A 19,822-nucleotide genomic window follows, 5' to 3' on the forward strand; every position below is an offset into this window, starting at 1 on the left:
GTGTGTGTGTGGAGGTCTGACTTGCTGCAGTCAACAGCAGAGTACATGTTGGTGAAGACATGCTTCACATCAAAGCTTTGTGCTGTCAGTTAATGTGTGATTTCATATGATCAGTGTCTGAAACACAAGGAAAACAAGCCTGCTGCTGCTTCTCTACAAACGCACATTTCTCCCAAAGGATGGTTGTGTTCTTGTAGCTGAGCTCATACTGAACTTAAAAAAATGAAGCAGTCTAATACATATGTATAATATGCCATAATACGGCAAACAGAATATTATGATACGTGATAATATGTATCATAATATGTATTTACCGAACTTCTGAATTTTACAAGCTGCTAACTTGGCTTCCTAGCTTGGCTATCAATTATGTTTCATAGAGTTTAGTTTGACTGAAATACACAAGGGGTTAACAAGACACAGGTGAGAAGAATCAGGGTGGAGCAGCCAATCAACGAGGAGGGAAAGGTAAGTAAAACAACCACAGAAACCAAGGGAAACCAGACTTTCAAAATAAAACAGGAAGCAGAAGACACAGGAGAAATAAAATCATAGCCAACTAAAACACAGAAACAGACTCAGAAAACAACCAGACAATATAAAACCCACTAAAACATTGATCATAACAAATGTTACCAATTAATTTAAACCATATGCATGTAGTTAACCTACAACTAAGGCTAAAACATAGCTTGCTTACTTAGCACTAGCCTACAGTGCTGTTGGCTAAAAATAACCTGCAATAGGCAAAATCCACGAAGTAGTCAGCTTTACAATTATTATCGATGTTTTAAGGCTGTAAACCCCTCACTACACACTTTATACACTTTTCTCAATCAGTTATTCACATTTTCACACTTTTCTCTCTTTCTAAACACTCTCAAAGTTCAAACCTTTGTAGAAAAATAAGTCCAGTATTATAGAATGAAACCAAAAATCAAAACCTGTACAGGAGACTCGGCACAAAGCAGATTGATTGACACTGGTCTACAGCCAATCAGGACACTTTGCATCACTACATGTTTGTACCTTGTGTAGCAAAATATGTTTTAAGTGGATGTTAAATTGGCTGTTAAATCGTGTCAACACCAAGAAATGCACAGTAGCTAGTTGCTAGCAAAAGTTACTTCTTAAGTTTGGCTTAAGACCTCATTCTGTGTGGAGTTTAATGGCAGCTTCGTGTTTGCTTTAGGTGTTAGAACGACCTGCGGTGATGACGTTGAGATTGATTTACTGATGTGTTAAGGCCAGATGGATTTTCAGAATAGTACACTATAGTATATTAATAGTAGTAGCTAGGAAATAGTGTAGAGTCAGGTGCTGCTTTAAGCAGATTCTTTTAAAGAGCATCCATTAACAGCACTATAAGCAGAGCTACAGAAATCAGCTTTCTCAGAGAGGAGCCCTTCGCTGCCCTGTCGGCCCTGCAGGTGAACGTTGACATGTAATATGCACAAGCGGCTGCCATAATGGGGATTTACATTGACAAAACAAAGCTATGCACATATATTAAATGTGTTCCTGTAGGCAAATAGTCGCCCCTGCTGCCTGTTCTGTAATCTGGTAAAAAATAGTCAGTGAGGTGAAAGGGTCGGGTCATAACAACAGCCATTTCATTACTATGGCTCAAATGTCTCAGGATTCAATTCAATCACAGGGCGATTATTTTTCCTCAGATTCCACTCTGCGGGGAATTGGCTGTCGTTTGTTGCTGACCTTTTTCACGCTGTGGCCGTTCATCCCGAGGAATAATTGTTAAGATGGTTTCACTGTCATATCCCTGAGTGCTGCCGGCTCTTAGTGTGGTGAGCCGTCACCTATCCTCTTATCTCCTGCTGCTATGTGGCCAGAAGAGGACAGAGTGCTGGAAACATGTATAGATTCTAACAAGTCATTTCATTGACTCAGATCCTTTTTAGATGTGTTTAGCAGTTTTATGTTTAAATCTAAATTTGTAAACAAGCACAAGTGTATAAGTGTGTATGAGATGTTTCTGCTGAAATGTTGTGTTTGGTTTTCAGCAGACATGGTGGTGAACATTAAGACCAAACAGCTCCACTCTGGCCTCATGTGTCCATAGGACATTGGTCCACAAGTGTTGTTCTTTGTTCAGATGCAGTTTAGTGAACCTCAGTCCTGCTTCCATGAAGAGTCTTTCTCCTGGTAACCCTTCAAACAAACTGTACTTGTTCAGTCTTCTTCTAATTGTGCTGTCACATTAACACTGAGCATGCTCAGTGAGGTCTGTAGGCTCTGACATGTAGCTCTTGGGTTTTTTTTTTTGTATCTCTCTGATCTTGGGGTGAATGTTCTGGGACGTCCACTCCTGTGAAGATTGACAGCTGTCTGGAATGTTTCCCTCTTGTGAATAATCTTTCTCACTGTAGAACGTTGAACTCCAAACAGTTTGAAATGGTTTTAGAAGTTTTTCAGACTGATGTGCAGCAACAGCTGCTTCTCTAAAACCATTGTTGATGGTCATTGTGTTAACACACAGCTGAATGTTCCAGAACATCTGTTTTTATTGAGGTCTGTACAACAGCTGATGATCAACTCATCAAGGACTGATCATCAGCAGCACCTGCTGCAGCTCACTTAATTAAATCCTGTGAAAGCAGGGTGTAGTCTAACTTAGATAGAATTCTATATCAAACAGCTCTTAGTTATATAGAGGAACAACTCCTGGACTCAGCTGTGAAAGGCACCCACACCATCTGTGTTTTCCTTCCTGGCCCGTCTGTTCCTTTAAGGCCCGCTCCGGCCCCTCAAAGTGTGAATAATATTCAGTAAGGAGTAACGCTTAAGTGGGAAAGCTTTTAGCACATTATCCACTGGCAATTGCAAGGTAATCTAATTTGCCAGCACAGGTCTCTTATTAAATATCTGCAGCAGCGGATTTGCATTCAGGAGTCTCCTAATAGGTTTAGCTGCTGGCTGGATCTCTGGCTCCTCTGTGTTTGTCAGAGAGGAGAGAGAGAGAGAGAGTGACATTGAGGACACACACACACACACACACACCTTTGGAAAAAAAATATGAAGTCAGCGCTTCTGTGATGCCTTCGAGTGCCCCTTGAAATGTGTCGCTCTCTCTGATTGGCTGCCAGCATGCGGAGTATTCAGGAAGGAAGAAAACATTCTGTCCTGATAACTCTGCATTAGATGACGTCTAGACCGGATTCTGTCTCTGTCGAGTTAAAAGCAAAGGAAATAATAATAATAATAATAAAGATGTATTTAATCCATCTTGAAAGCTTTCTTCTGTGATATAAAACTGGCTGAGGACAGTAATCAGATGATAACAGTGAGCAGCCTGGCAGACCTGTTGTCTCTTGTCACCATTAAAAAAACAACTGGACTGCTACTGTTCGTGCTTTTGCTGGAGAGGCCCCATAAAACTAAATAATGTGAATTTCCTTTTGTCACGTGAAAGCTGTGTGTGTATGTGTGTGTGTGAAAGATTAGGTGCTTACTGGTGTGTGTCATAGAACAGATTAACCCGACACAAACTCTTGCACTCAATAAGGTGCCTGTGTTGTGTGGACTTTTAAAGCTATAGTTGTGAGGACAGCTTTTGGTTGTAGACCTTGGGAAAGTGGTCGTTCCTCACGCGTCATAGAGCTGCAGGAGGGGGCTGAGCTCACTTTGTCTCCAGTTAGACAAATCAAAGTTACTAACAGAAACACCAGTCAAATAGTCAATATATTGATGATATTTAAGTCATTTTTACACCCCATGCACTTCATCATGTGACCACAGGAGGACGCCACTTATTTCCACTGACAATAAGTAAAAATGAACAAACTTTTTTGTAACATCACCCACAGGTGTTACAGTGGTTTCAAACCTCAGTATGGAGGAGCCAGAGACTGTATAAAGATGGATGACATAGCAGCCCCCCAAAAGTGAGGTCAAAACCATTGACAGTAGAAACTATGGACAAAGCTTCCGTGACGTCAGCCATTTTTAGGCTCGGTGGGAGGCTCCAGGACGCTCAGACTGCCGCCATGTTGGCAGCGTCACACTCCAGATACGGACAAAGGGAGCACGAGCAAATCAAGGAAACTCACACTGTGATACGGCAACCACCTGTCACTCAAAGCTGCAATGTCCATAATTATGCGTAATTTTAAGTCTGAATATAATTAAAATGAGTGGAAAAAGTTGGACATTCTAGCGCTCATTTTTTGGAGCCAGCCTCAAGTGGCCACTGGAGGTACTGCAGTTTTTGACACTGCTGCATTATGGCTGCCACTCAGACACTTCAAAGGCCTTCAATATATATATTTAGGAGGATTAAGGAGGATGGCTGAAAAAAAAATATTGTTCTGCCAACCAGAAGAGCCCAAATAAGCCATCACTATTATAACCACCACACCTATTTCTCATAATAATGGAAAATCTAGTCTTGTAAGGTAATATTAAATGTATTATTTCATGCACACAATTGGAATTGTCTTTCTGCAGCGCCTCAGGGCCAAACAGGAACACAGGATTCCCAGGTCAGGGACCACTGCAGGCTGGATCCATCCACCACCGCTTCATCCTACTGACAGAGATATTTGGAACTTGTAACCATGGCTAAAAAAATATGGCTGACTTGACTGTGTCACAGAATGATGTGTGAGCGCAAGACACAAATGAAAGTACCTGTTTCACACCAGACAGGTGTTTGTCATTTATAATAATTAAGTTTCAGTGTTTATTAAAACTTGTCTCCATGGTTACATAAATATTGCAGGTGGTGATGCTATAATTCTCTGCAAAAGAAGAGACATGTTTTTATTTGTTGAGTTTCTGCTGGGACTTTTCTCCAACAGGAGCACAAAAATCTTAAACTACTCTATTGGTGGTTTTATATAAATAACAAATTTCATCTCACAAAAAGAGACAAAATAATTTTATAATTCTTATACAAGCTTGTGATTCTGGATAAATAAATAATGTAAATAGATAAAATGTAAAACGGCCAAGGTAAAGACAAGAAAAAAGTCCTCTACGAGCACATTCTTGATGTAACCACCTGCACTGAGGACAGCCGATGTTCAATAAGATTGTGTGTAAGTACAGGCCATCTTTAGGAAGTGAGTTTGCAAAGAAAAGCAACAAATAGCAGCAAAAGATAAAGACTCACTGCAGCGTTAATTACCAAACAGCTCCATCCTGGCCTAAGGTTGCTGACATTCTGGACTTGTGGTTTCCAACATGTGGTCTGGGGACCTTTTAGAGGGCTTTAATATGAAGACAATTTTGGTTTTTATTTTCTTAAAGTTGTGCAATGACAGCAAAGAGCTCCATTTCCCAATCACATGTTTGTCATTTCCTTCTGTCATCGCCTCTGAGCAGACATTAATAAAAATCTCACATCAGCCCTCTCTGACCGCTCTCTCTCTCTCTCTCTCTCTCTCTCTCTGTGGGTGTGTGTGTGTGTGTGTGTTTGACATGACAAAAAAAACACCCTGACAGCTTCAGGTTATTTAATTGGCTGCTCCGTATCAGCGCCGCTGTGGGACAGTGGGAGTGTGACGTGGAGGCAGAGGCAGCGATTGGAGGGCAGAGTGGAATTAAAAGGGGAGGGTGAGCCTGACTGGAGCGTCCCAAACAGCAGCCCGGCCTCAGATCTGGCACTGCAGGACGCGCGCAAGACTCAGGAGTCAGCTGTCCGCCTTCCCTCAACATGCATCCAAAGAGACGCACAACTTCGCAGTGACAAGTGTTTCTACTGTTACCTCTTCGCTGCGTGTTTGTGTGTTTGTGTGTGTGAGCGTATCGAGGACATTCTGTGCGTATCTTTCTGCGCCTTTTTTCGTTCTTTCGCTTGGAACCAACAGCAGGCGGGGTTACGTGTTTCTGGAGGATTTTTCTTTTTTTTTTTCTTTTTGAAAAAAAAAATAGCAGGAATATTTTGCTTCAGATCTTTTTCACCGACATGGAGTACACGTCATCCCCGAAACCGCAGCTCTCATCCCGGGCTAATGCGTTCTCCATAGCCGCCCTGATGTCCAGCGGGAAGCCCAATAAGGACAAAGAGGCGGAGGAGAACACCATCAAACCTCTGGGTAAGATGGAAGAGAGAGGTCAAAATAAGTCAACTGGTGCTAGAATAATCCAAAAAACAAAAGGTGAAAGTTTATGAAGAATTAATTCACACTGAAAGAAATAAGGAAAACAGTGCTTCCAAGAAGAGGAGTGCGCAGAGAACGCGCAGACAGATAAAGAACTGTGGCAGAAGTTTAAAATATTTAGACATGGTTTGAACAGCTATCAGTGCGCAAAGGGCCAAAATATGAGATTATTTCAAAGTTGGATTTTTATCTGCCTGTAGCGTAAATAAAGAGGAAAAGGAGAAATGACATGTATGAGTATAATGTGTTACAGATCTTGTAGAAAATGATGTCATCAAAAGGTGTTTTCCGTAACAAAGTATTAGCCTGCTTTTAATTATGTGAAGGTTTTGTTCCATTTTTTTTAATTTTAAACTGACTGATGATACTCCTTTGTTGTGCTTATATTAATAACAATTATTAAAATAAAAGCAGCAGATATACTAGAGAGGATTTTGAGGGCTTGTTTAAAACCGACAGCCTCAGATAGTTGAGCTCATCAGAGCCGCTGAGTGATGATAAATATTACAGGATGTGTAATCTGTGCAGATGCTTTCTTACAATAAATAACACTTCTCCTGCTTCTTTCTCTCCGAACATTCAACCTAAATAAAAAATATATCATTTCAAACAAACAGAGCAGTTCGTGGAGAAGTCTAACTGCAACCAGCAGTCTCTGCCGGACCTGTCTTCTTTGGACGGACACGGTGACTTCAGCGGGAGCGCGCCCGCCGTGTGCACGGAGCCGCTCATCCCCACCAATCCCGGCATCCCCAGCGAGGAGATGGCGAAGATCTCGTGCAGCCTGGAGACCAAAGAGCTGTGGGACAAATTTCACGAGCTCGGCACTGAGATGATCATCACCAAGTCTGGAAGGTAAAGTACCGCAAGACGATATTTAATGAATAATAATAATAATAATGCTGACAGTACTAAAGCAGAGAGACAAAATTAGAAAAAACAGAGGAGGCGGCAACATCAGATAGTAAAATAGAAAATAAAATAAAATAAATATAGTGTCCTGTTTGTTTAATCGATGAGTGATTTAAAAATGAACATTTAAAAAAAATGAAACGAAAATAAATGTAAAAGAAAATAGTGAAAGATTTTAGTTTTTTTCCAAACAACCCAAATGACACCATCCAAAAACAGATGTATATAATATTTCGGACACAGACGTGACGGCATTTTAAAGCCAATAATAATAATAAAAAAATTCTATATGTAGATTATAACCTGCAGCGTTGCAATCTACAGCTAAACAAATAACATGTATATTACAATTGTATATTTACTCTACATGTGACCTTTCCAAGCCAATAAAATAAACGTTAAGTACATTGACCCTGCAGCCCCATAGGCAGAGCGTTAAAACATCACGTTGTTACAATTTATTATTATATTAATTTCTTTCTGTTATTGGGCTATAGTCTATATTTTATATTTATATGTTTCTCCTTCTTTAAATGTAGGCTACTACAGGCTAGTCAACAATAAATAATTTACCTTTGTATCTATATATAATTCATTTCTGTAGCCTTTCCTTAATAATAATGAGGATAATAATAATAAAACATGTGACCTGACCATATTATTCTAACCCATCAGGAGGATGTTTCCAACCATCCGGGTCTCTTTTTCTGGGGTGGACCAAGATTCCAAGTACATCGTGTTGATGGACATTGTCCCGGTGGACAATAAGCGGTACCGGTACGCCTACCACCGCTCCTCGTGGCTGGTAGCCGGAAAGGCCGACCCCCCTCTCCCCGCAAGGTATGAAGCTGTACAACAAGCGCTGCGCTCCTGTCACATGGTGTTAAGTTACAGAGAGGGGGGGTCCAGGATGACTGCGTTACTTTGTTTTAGGGCCTGTTGAATGACTGAACTAAATTATATTTCTTGACCAACAATTCGCAGTTTCAGCTAACTGAACAGTTTTCCTAAAATGGCTTCAAGACCCCACGACCTGTATGAAAGCCAGGGGGTCAACGCGTCACAGCCTGTTACCTGCAGACTATAACACAGCTACCCACTGTTACCCACTGTTACCCACTGCCCCATGTCTTCTGCGAGGCGCCCTCACAGGAATGTTCAATAATATCATGAACATTCACAGAAACCACTGATGTCTTTTAGACCAGTTCAAGCCGTGTTTTCAAGAAGTTTATCCTTTTTTCCATTTAGGATACAAATATATTAAGCTTATGTTTTGATTTCAGGAATTATTTTTACATCTACAGTTTGATCACAACACAGCAAGACTCGTATTTTAATACAGAGAAGATTTAAAAAAGACTCATTTAAGAAACCTGGCCGAGAGTTGATGTGTGTATTATAACCTAAATATATAAAACACTAAACGAGTTAAATGCATGTATGAGTTACAGACACAGTCTTTTATTTTATTTTATTTTTTAACACATATTTTAAAACGACTTAAAAAAAGATTAAATTGTGAAATGTTCCTTCACTGTATGATCACGCCGTAATTTTTTAACGGTTGCTTAGCGACTCTGAATTTGCCCAATTAGCGACGTTAGCGGATTGGATAAAGCCGCTCGCCTCTCAGCCAATCAGAGCTCTGCTGTGTTCCTCCTGCAGGCTGTACGTCCACCCGGACTCTCCGTTCACCGGCGAGCAGCTGATGAAGCAAATGGTTTCCTTCGAAAAAGTCAAGCTAACAAACAACGAACTGGACCAACACGGACATGTAAGCACCTTTTTGTTTACTTCCACCCCGAAAAATAAATAAAACCACACTTCTGCTATTAATACAGGTTATAATAATTATCAAAGGGGGCTGCTGTGGGTAATTAAGCTGGATTAGGGTAGTTTCACATTTTCACATTTTCACTACATTTCATAAGAACGGCTAAAGCTAAAGGAAATCCACTTCTTATTAATTAAATGCACTGTAAAATATTTTAAAAGGCCTACATGTCAGAAATCAAAGCTGAGTGTGATATTATAGGCCAGAAAAATGCTTTTTGAGTTCTTTTACTGATTATTATTATTATCATGAATTAGTAATATTAATAGAAGAACAAACGTTTGCTTTGCAGCAATCAAACTAATTATAAACATTTGAGCTTTATCCAATATTCACTCAACACTCAACAGTAGGATACAGACTGGGTAAGGTAATTATTGTCTTAAAGGGTGTGTGTGTATTTTTGTCCCAGTCCAAAAATAGCTGCCTGAATCTGTTGACATGGATATATCCAAAGCAAATATACAGTATGACAAAAACACAAGTACTCAGCATCCCCTTTATTTATTTGACTATTTGACTTTAAAAAACACATATAGCCTATTGCAGATATTCCCTACAAATATACATTGAAATATATTCCTTAAGACATGGTGTTAAAATATTGAAAAATAATGATTACTAAAATAAACCTTTACAGCCAGTTGTATGTCACGTTTTTTCCATAATTAAAATAAAGTCAAAAGTAAAATATTATACTTTTTATTTTGGTCCCGTTTCTAATTAATTTATCAGTGAACAATATGGACATGAATAAATTAACATCTTATAATAAATACATAACATATTTAAAATAACAGCAAAAAGAAATGTGTCTAGCATCCTCACACACATCCAGAGTGTGTGATCTGTGCATTTGCTTATGTGCCACATTAGCAGACAGAACTGTAAACCTGTTCCTACAGGCTGCAGCCAGCCAGGACGGGCTGTGAACAGTCACTGCATCCCTCTTTCTTTACATCTGTCTGCATATGACTGCATGTGCATCGTTTTCTGTTGTGAAGCTTGTTTTCCTTCCTTCCCTTCAGTTAGACTGCAAAAACAAACATTTTATAGTTTTTTTATTTCGATATATTTTTATTAAATCACATGACTTGTCATCCATATTGAAACTAAAGTTGAGATTTTACATTAGTTCTTTGAGCCTGTGACTCACCCAATGAGTTTATTTTGGCATTTATTTTGCAACTGATGAGGCGTTAGGCCTTAGACGTTAGACTTAGACGTTCTTACTGAGGACATAAATCTGATTTCCTTAAACAGCTGTTCACTATAATTTTTAGGAAATTGTGCATTTATTAAGATCTATTTTCAGCTGTGGATAATTTGGTGTGTTCCAGCTAAAGAGTGGTGTTTATGGGGTTAAAGACAAGCTGCAGGGTGTGTGTCAGCTGGTGCAGCAGCATGGTTCACAATATGATTTTAGTGGACAACAATGGGCCTCTGTAGCACAGAGGGCCCAGATCACTCAGGCTTTATGTTCATCTTTAATCAGAGCTTTGATTTTTTATTTTTTTTTATTGGTATCTCTGTCAGCCTACTCAGCCTCCCTAAACTGATCCCTGTTCTCCTCTGCAGATCATTCTTAACTCTATGCACAAGTACCAGCCACGGGTCCACATCATCAAGAAGAAGGACCACACCGCCTCGCTGCTCAATCTCAAATCTGAGGAGTTCCGCACCTTCGTCTTTGTCGAGACCGTCTTCACTGCTGTCACGGCCTATCAGAACCAGCTGGTGAGTGGCTGCTGCATACCAGGAAATATAAAAATAGCTTCAGCTATTCTTCTGAGGTCATGGAGCTTCAACAGCACATGAAAAAAAATAGGTGTAAAAGCTGAGATTGAAACTGCAGCATGGGATCTATCTATTTCACATATCGATTGAACTGGACATTTATAATCTGAACACTTTAAGGTTATTTGTAGATTTTTTTATGGATACGTGTTAATAAGTTCCAATATGACTGAAGATATTAAATTCCCAAATTTTAGAGTTTGTGTATTTAATGTCACACGTGTTGGTCTTGTTTGTGACAAGCTTTAAGGAAGGATGTAAAATCAGCCAGAAATCAGCCCAGCAGCTAAAACAGCTGAAAACCCCGAACTGACGCTTACAGCTTGTTTTATAGGAGCCAGATTAATAATAAATGAAAGCTTTAAACCCCTGGGCTCTACATGTGTTGGTATGCATGAAGAGACACGTTAAAGACCCAAACAGAACAAGAAAGGAGTCAAAGAGAGAACATAAAGACTCGGCCTGTCTGACCTGTTTTCATTCTCCCCCCTCCTCCTGCTGTGTTCCCCCCCAGATAACTAAACTGAAGATTGACAGCAACCCATTCGCCAAAGGTTTCCGGGACTCCTCGCGGCTGACAGACATGGAGAGGTACAGGGGATTCTGGGTCCTGCACTGTTTGTTTACCTCTGTCCCCCACTGCTGCAGATAAGATACAGAGAGAGAGAGAGAGGAGTGTTAGACATCCAGGGTCACTGCTCATTAGTAAATACAGAAGCTACACTGTTTATTTCTCTTAGCATGAGACAGATAATATAATCTGTTCTTTATTTTCTGGTCTTCCTTTTATGTCCCCAGCCTTCTTTCATTGTCTTTTCCTTTCTTTCTTTCTCTGATCTTCTATTCTTTCATATATTTCCTTTAACATGTTATTTTTACCCATTTTCTCTTTTCTTTTGTTTTTCTGTTTCCTTCTTCTCCATGCACTCCTGTCATTTGATCACTGCCTTCTTTGTTATTGGGTTTGTTTTAATGTTTTTACCTCTCTTTCCTTTCTCTCTTTGTTTTTAATGTTTCTACCCTCTTCCTGCCCTGTTGTCTTCTTCCCTTCGTGTTATATTTACTCTCCTTTTATTGTGCTATATCGTGCATGAAAATCACACACACACACACACACACACACGCTAAAAGTTACAAATTCCCCTCCGCAGGATTTTTCTGGACGTTGCCAAAACACACACTTCTTGTAATTCCCGATTCCCGCACTACGGCCAAAATCAGCTGACAAAATCAAACCATCTGCCCATTTCCTTCAATCAAACATCCTAAACCCAGACCGCCGAATCACAGCCAGACAACACTCCCTCCTCCTCTTCCTCTTCCTCCTCCTCCTCCTCTGTCTCTCTCTTTTTGAGGGCTGTGAATTAGACCTGATCAATTGATCTTCGGGAGCTGCAGAAATCACATTAGTCTGGAGTCGGCCACTGCACTAAAACACACTGTAATTCAATTGGCTGCAGTGACTGATTGAAACCAGCATGTCCCGCCTCCCTCCTCCTCCTCCCTCACTTCCCTCCTTTACCCTGCCGTGCATTGTGGGAGTCCGCTGTGGCCTCTGCGCCAGAGGGGCCCAGCGCTGATAAAAACACACACATTTGTACTACTCTGCTGACAGATATTGCACTTTCCTAACCTAATTGGAGGGGCGGGGGCTGCTAATGTGGACGCATGGCTCTCATGATGCAGACCACTTGCCTGTCCACCCACCCGCACCTACACACACACACACACACACACACAAAACCTCCCCCAACAATTTGTGTCACTGTGTATGAGAAGTGCTGTCTGACAAGACTCAAATGAGCTAATGCACTTTGCAGGACACAACACACAAAAGCATCGATATGCAAAGTCAACACAAACAGCAGACACACACACACACACACACACACACACACACACACTCGGGTATGTTGACAAAACAAACATGAGAAATATTGCATGAGAACAAGAACATGATCATTTGTGAGTTTTTATAATAATAAGAATTTTTTAATGAAAAAACAAATGTATTTTGTAATTTGTATTTGTTTTGAATTATTTTGTTGCATTCTGCTCCACTGACAGAATAATGAATTTAGTTTTTATTTATATTGTATTGACATTATTGCCAGATTGGGATTACAGTTAATATTTATATGTAAAAAACAAATGCATTGACATACTGTATAGGAATCATGTAAATGCATGTTTTTATTATTTATATTTGTGTTTAATCTTTTAAAGGAAAAAAAGAGATTTATTTTGGGGCTCTGTCTTTGGCTTTTGCTGCAGGGAAAGTGTTGAGAATCTGATCCACAAGCACTCGTACGCCCGGTCACCCATCCGAACCTACGCTGGGGACGAGGAGAACCTGAGCGAGGACGGGCACTCCACACACACCAGAGGTGAGCATCTGTTACACACACACACACAAAACATCACATGGATGTAACAACTGGTGTTATTAGTGCACTGCTGTAATTATACATTTTTCTTGTTTTTGTATTTTTGTTTTAAATCCTGTAGTTTTAAATAAATGCCACTAAAATTGACATGAACATAAAAAAGTTTCTCTTCCTAAAAACTATTTGCCATCTGAGTGTTGACATTTTCTCTTTGTTCTCCCATAGGATCAGCATTCACTGCCTCCGACAACCTGTCCCTGAGCTCCTGGGTCACCACCACCTCTGGTTTTACTGGTTTCCAGCACCCGCAGTCCTTGTCGGCAATGAGCACCGGCGCCGCCTCCCTGCCGCATCCCATCCAGGGCTCCCTGCCCCCCTACAGCCGACTGGGCATGCCACTGACACCCACCGCTCTGGCTGGAACCATGCAGGGCAGCGGGCCTTCCTTCCCCTCCTTCCACATGCCCCGCTACCACCACTACTTCCAGCAGGGGCCCTACGCCGCCATCCAGGGATTGCGCCACTCCTCCACGGTTATGACTCCCTTTGTATGACTCGCTTCTCCAGAGGAGACGGCCTGACCTCACTCCAACGCTCACCCATTTATATCTCCACCCATCACTCCTCATCCGGTTTGTACCTCCCGTCTTTGTAAATATTTCATCTGCAGCAAGTGAGGTGACAGTAATGACGAGAGGGAGGATGTGGTGTCCAAGACGGACTGAGGCACCCTCCTCAGGACCTGCAGAAACACCAGCAGAGCCTGTGGTTTCTATGAACCCGTAAGAGACATTGTACAAACACTTATGACCTCAAAACAAACTACAGAAAGCACGACCATAGCAGGAGCATGTCTGATCTCAGCCCTGAAGAACAGAAAGTGGAAGTGGCTTTAAAGAGGAAGTGACTCCAACGGCATGTCAGACAACATCTCCTCTGTTTTCCAGACATCTAGCCATATGTACAGTTCAAAGTTCATGCTCGTGTCAGAAGTTAAAATACATTGTACAGAGACAAATGTGCTGCATTCACACATAAGAAAAAAGACGCATGCTGACCGCAGCAGACAAACACACGGGATGAATGAGAAAATGATGTAGTGAAGGAGTTTGGTTTTTGTTAAGGGCCCCTTTACAACTTTAAAATCCACAAAGACAACAGTATGATTCAAACCAGAGGAGCACTAGCATGCATGCTAGGTTAGCACACCAATGATAATCGGTCAACAGTGCCTCACAACAGGTGGTATCTCTGTTCTGGCTTCAACACAAATGACTTTGAAGACATTTGTTTTAAAAACATATATGTGTCATATCTGCTATTTTTACTAAAGTGACTGAAACTGTTTTCACTGGATCTAAAACAAAGGTTAAATAGAGCTCTGTCTCCTCATTTTCCACTGTTGTGTTGCAGCCGTGAATCAGCTCGATAACACCTGCTGAAGACTGCAGGCGTTATCCAGCTGATTCACGGCTGCATCACAGCGTGCTGACAGGACATCTACACCTGGAAATAACAGCGCTCTGTGGCCTCAAGCCTGAGCTGGAAGCTGAGGGAGTGGAGTTAAGCAGTAACTCAACAGTGGGGGAATTTATTAAAAAAAATCCTAAACAAATACATAGACACTGTCTCATCTGGAGTTAGAACAGCAATTTAAAAACCCAAGTTATGAAGTATTCAGTATTGTGACAAAAAATTGTTTCTTTAGGAACACATCCAGTTTCATTGATCATTATCCTACACACACACACACACAGTAACATCCTGCCTCAGTGAGAGATCATTTCTCTGGATCATTTGGGAAAAAATACTGTAATGATGGACTTATATGAATTAAGGTTAAAACATTTCAATGTTTTTAGAACACTAGCTTCATTAAAGGCGTCAGCTGTATCGCTCTGTGGCTGCATGACGATCAGCACAAACACCTATTCAGACATGTGAAAGAGTTATACGACTTTTTTTATCCACATGAAGCAAGCTGCAGAAGGTTGAACTTTACATCACAGTTATAGTCCAATGTACAGTCTGAATGTTGATTTCCATATTGGTGTAAATGTAAAAACACTTACCACTGAAAATAATCTCTTTTTAAACATGTTTTCTTTTTGTATGCCATAATCTGGATATGACACCAACAAGATTGTGTTTTGATGATTTTTAAGTGCAATATATTTAATTTGCTGTCTGGAAATAATGTGTAATGTACTATGCTGCATTTAAAAAAAACATTTGTAAACCATGAGAAATATATATATATATATATATCACCACCCAAACACTGATATTTTTGATTTCTATTATTTATGGTATTATATTATTTATGAATAACAAATTGTTTAAATAATCATTTAAACATGAGGGTATAAAAATATACACAGATTTTATATATATATATATATATATATATATATATATATATATATATATATATATATATATATAAAATCTCATGTTTGAGTTCTTTAAATAAACAGTTCAATTTAAAAAAAAAATCAAGCATCCAACAGCACCATCTGCTGGTCAGTCTGCTTTACAAGAAAAATGAGCTACCAGATGCATTTAGCCTGAATCCTTTACTGATATCAGACTGAAGTGAAACAAAACACTGTATTCACACGTTAGAAAACAAACACAGACATTTTGAAACATTTTTGTGTAACCATTTTCTGTAAACCTTTCACAACCATTAAAAGGCTGAAGTATCTTAATTTACAGTACAGACATGGCTTGTATATAATTAACAAAGAAAATGTTACAAGGGTTGTCAAAATACATAAATAAATAATAAATGCGGGACTACAAACATCCAAATAATGATTCTTAGATAAAAAAAATGTGTGTGTGTGTGTGTGTGTGTTTGCAAATGCACAAAGTACATAACCTTAAACTCAGCTCATTAATTACATTAGTATCTGTATAAGATGTCGCACAAGCTACATCTGTTCCTAATACATATATCTTATTTATTAGGAGTAACGAGTTTTTAATGTCTCAATGTTGAGGTAACTGACATGTTTAAAATATAATTGATATGTTTAATTTCTACAAAAAAAAAACTGTGTGCATTTGTGTGTTTTTGTGTGTGTGCCGTGAGCTCACCTCTTTCACGCACGTTTTCACCTGTGTTAACCAGAGAAGCCCTGGTGAGGCCAATTGTATAAATGCTGGCTCCGTGCAGGGAGGGAAACAGCAGCAATGACGCTGGACCAACTATCGAGCTAGTGCAGCAGTGATACTGTTTTTATTGGCATCTGATGGCCTCATGACAAAGACCCAGTAGGTCTTTTTCTAATAGCTTTTGAGTGATTAAAGAAAATAAGGTCAGTGAAACAAACACTTCTTTACACTTTGTTCAGCAGGATAATCTTCACAAATAAACCTTGTTTATAAGTTTAAATACAATCATCAGAAGCAAAAAGCTAATGCTACACTACACTACTGTACTATATAGAGCTAAGCTAAGTCAATGGCAAACTACTAATACCACACTATCTGCAAAAAACAAAGATGGGATCCTGAGGTCCCCAAACTGGAGCCCTTTGGACTGAGAAATTCTGTCTACAAACATTATGAAGAGGATCAGTGACAAAGAGCAGCGCTGACAGTCCAACCTCTGAAGAAGTCTGATATCTGCTGGACATGTTAACCACTACACTGCTATGTCGGACTGAATGGCCCACAGCAGACATAGCAGACCCAGCACCCCATACACATGGAGTACCCCTACAGGATACCTCGAGGGACATGCCCACTGAACATCCAAACATGTACGAAAAAGTACATGTGGACTGTTTGGGCAAACTCCCAGACCCCTTCTAGGACCCTTTTCTGGCACCCCTGCATAGGCCTTACCAGGGACGCCTGTAGTTCACACACATCCTATGGTCATCTAATGGCTGAACACCAACACAGTCTCATAGACCAGAAGCCTGTGATGTCCATGTGATGCTGCAGAGACAGCCCCACAACATCCGGGGCTTTGAGGAACCAGGGTCAAGTTCTGCTAAGGCTTCTGCTGCCGTGGAGCTTTTTAACCACATCAGCGACTTTGACTCCTCTATGTGGACTAACTCTGACTTCTGTGAAGGATATGTCTCTCCATCATTTATCATAACGTTCTGTACACTAATAGACCTGATGAACTGCACAAAATGTCTCAGTAAAAGGGAACGTGGTACATTACATTTTAGGCCACTTGCCAGTGCCTTTAGGAAGCTAATCAAAGACCGTGAGCTCTTATTGCTGTACTTTGTTTTTTCCTCACAAACAAAATGAGCTCATAATAAAGTTGTGTCGCTCTCTTCCATCACACAAAACACAGTCGCATGTGCACTATTGATTTTGGCGCTCATAAACACACGCACACACGTAGTCTATCACCAGAAGCATCACCCGCCACCGCAGACCAACTGACGGATCGATGGCTGGACGTTAGTCACCGTTTCACCAGGAAGAAGCCCCCACTTCTGCTCTGATAAGAATCGGTTACATCCTTCGAAAATAAATAAATAAACAAATAAATAACATCCAGTGTGGCTCTGATTGGATTAAAGGGAGAGGGGAAGGGCAAGACAAGCCACCATGAAGTATGGCCCAACAAATTGGAGCTAACAGTCGGGCCTGAGAGTCCATTTTGGGGCATAATTTACACAGTGAGGAGCATGAGCTGAATCTAATGTCATTTCCATCAATTTTGCATTTTGGCCCTTTTTTCCTCCCCCCAGCAGCCCACCCCTCCCCGGGCTTTTAGCGGTCATTTGAATCGTCTGGCGGAGGACAGCCAGCGAGCATTAGAATGTCGGAGACGACATTTAGCGCGGCAGCAGAGTGAGAGGTGCTTCTTTATGGCGTGGTGACTGGCTGCGGCACGGCAGCGCGCATCCAGCCGCCCTACCATCTCGCAAATGGCTAACAATATGCTAATAGGTAAAGAGTACAGAATCGGCCCAGACAAGCCACTTAATGGAGTTTTTTTTATCTCCAGGTCAGGAGTCTCATCAGCTGCAATCTCTCCTGACAAGACGTGCCAAGTCAAATTTAGCGATAAAGTGCTTTTAACAAACAGGCCACAAAAGTGCTCCGGGCAGGACAAAGGACACAGACACACACACACACAGGAGTTTGTGGTGAAATGTGAAACCTGTTGGCAAACAATGGAACATAGAGGAACTGAACCTTGAAAGCAAAGTTGTCTGAGAACAAAAGGAGACGACAGGACTTCCTATCCGAGCTCCCACTGACTTCACTTCCTGAGTGAATGATTGAGCCAATGCAGAAGTGTCAGAACTTGTAGTTCACACTGCAACCACTAGGGGCTGGCTCCAGAAGCGAGTCATTTCCCATAGACTCCCATGTTAAAATGGCCGACTTCACAGCAGAAATGAACATGTTTACAGCCTGGTACAAAAAACCATCTGGTCTCAGATGATGAGTTCCCTTCTAGTATCAATTGTGTCGTTTTTTTTAATAACTCACTCATTTTAATTATATTCTGACCTAAAATTGAGCATAATTAACAGGCGGTTGCCGTATTACCGCGCGAGTTTCCTGCTTCCTTAACCCTAACCCGTATTTGCAGACTGTGATGCTGCTAACATGGTGGTGTGAATGGTTTCCAGGCAAAAATCATTGATGATATAAAGACTGACAGCTTGAAAAGTGAGTGATGGATGCATAAACCCGGCATTCTCCATGTTAGTGAATTGTTAGAGAACTTACTTTTAATTTGAGGACATGGAGCCACAGTGTGCATTTTTATATACAGTCTACAGCAAAACAGCTTGACATTGAGACTGCTGCGGTGGATTCACAGGGTGCCATTGCCATGTGCTTTGTATTTAAGTTGAATATATAATTCCTGTTTTTTCATCATTTTGAACAAAATCACAAGCTGGATCAAAGTAACTGTAAAGACGTCTGGTTGCAACACTACGGCTGAGATAATGTTCAAATTAAACTTATGCAAGAAGAGGTGATTTGGATGCATGTTACATGGGGACCAACTGAATCACAAGATAATCATGTTAATCAGAAAATAATGCTGTATGTCTGACAGATGAGAGGATTAAGCATTAAGATTCCCTTTCAGTGTCAGGCACAGGAGGAAATCCATTTAACATGTGATGTAATATTACATCTGACACACACTATGTGGACCCACAGAAATATGAATAATAAATCAAGATATGGTCTTGAATAGACCTTATTTCTGTCTTCTGACACTACAAATATAGGAACACACACAAACACATTATATATATATGTATATTTATTGAGCAACTTATACATTATACTTATGCTGCAAGTATGGCATTTCCTGCTCTGTGCACAAGAGAGGTACGTGCATGATGGCCGAAGTCACAGACCGCAGCTCGTCTTCAGGTGATGCGCGTCCATGTGATTGGGAGGCGTGGCTTCGGGTTGAGCTCCGAGAGAAAGGGGCGTGTGTTTACTTTGGAAATCTGGGTGACTCTCACTGAGTTTTCAAAATCTCCTACCCTACCTTTAAAACATGGAGGTCTGGATTTGGAACCTTACTCAAAATGAAAGTGGAAAATCACATCACAGGCTGATCCAACTTGAGTGGAAATTCCTTAAGACAAGTCAAAATGAGGCTCAGTAGTGTACCTCCACGTGCCTGTATGACCTCCCTACAACGCCTGGGCATGCTCTTTATGAGGTGGCGGATGTTCTCCTGCGTCTGAGGATCTCATCCTGGCACCTAATGGCAGTCAGGGTAGGAGAGAGTGGGGTATTTTGTGCCA

At 40.7% G+C, this 19,822-nt stretch overlaps 1 protein-coding gene across 1 annotated transcript; it reads left to right on the forward strand.

Annotated features, from left to right (window-relative positions):
• Positions 1-5,926: 5,926 nt before the first annotated feature.
• On the forward strand, positions 5,927-13,609 carry tbx20 (T-box transcription factor 20). The gene is made up of 8 exons (XM_028426022.1): positions 5,927-6,056; positions 6,740-6,977; positions 7,710-7,874; positions 8,703-8,811; positions 10,450-10,608; positions 11,183-11,259; positions 12,943-13,055; positions 13,281-13,609. The coding sequence occupies exons 1-8, from the start codon at positions 5,927-5,929 to the stop codon at positions 13,607-13,609; spliced, it is 1,320 nt and encodes a 439-aa protein (XP_028281823.1).
• Positions 13,610-19,822: the final 6,213 nt, after the last annotated feature.

This window comes from Parambassis ranga, chromosome 16, assembly GCF_900634625.1.
Source record: "Parambassis ranga chromosome 16, fParRan2.1, whole genome shotgun sequence".
Lineage (NCBI taxonomy): Eukaryota > Metazoa > Chordata > Actinopteri > Ambassidae > Parambassis > Parambassis ranga.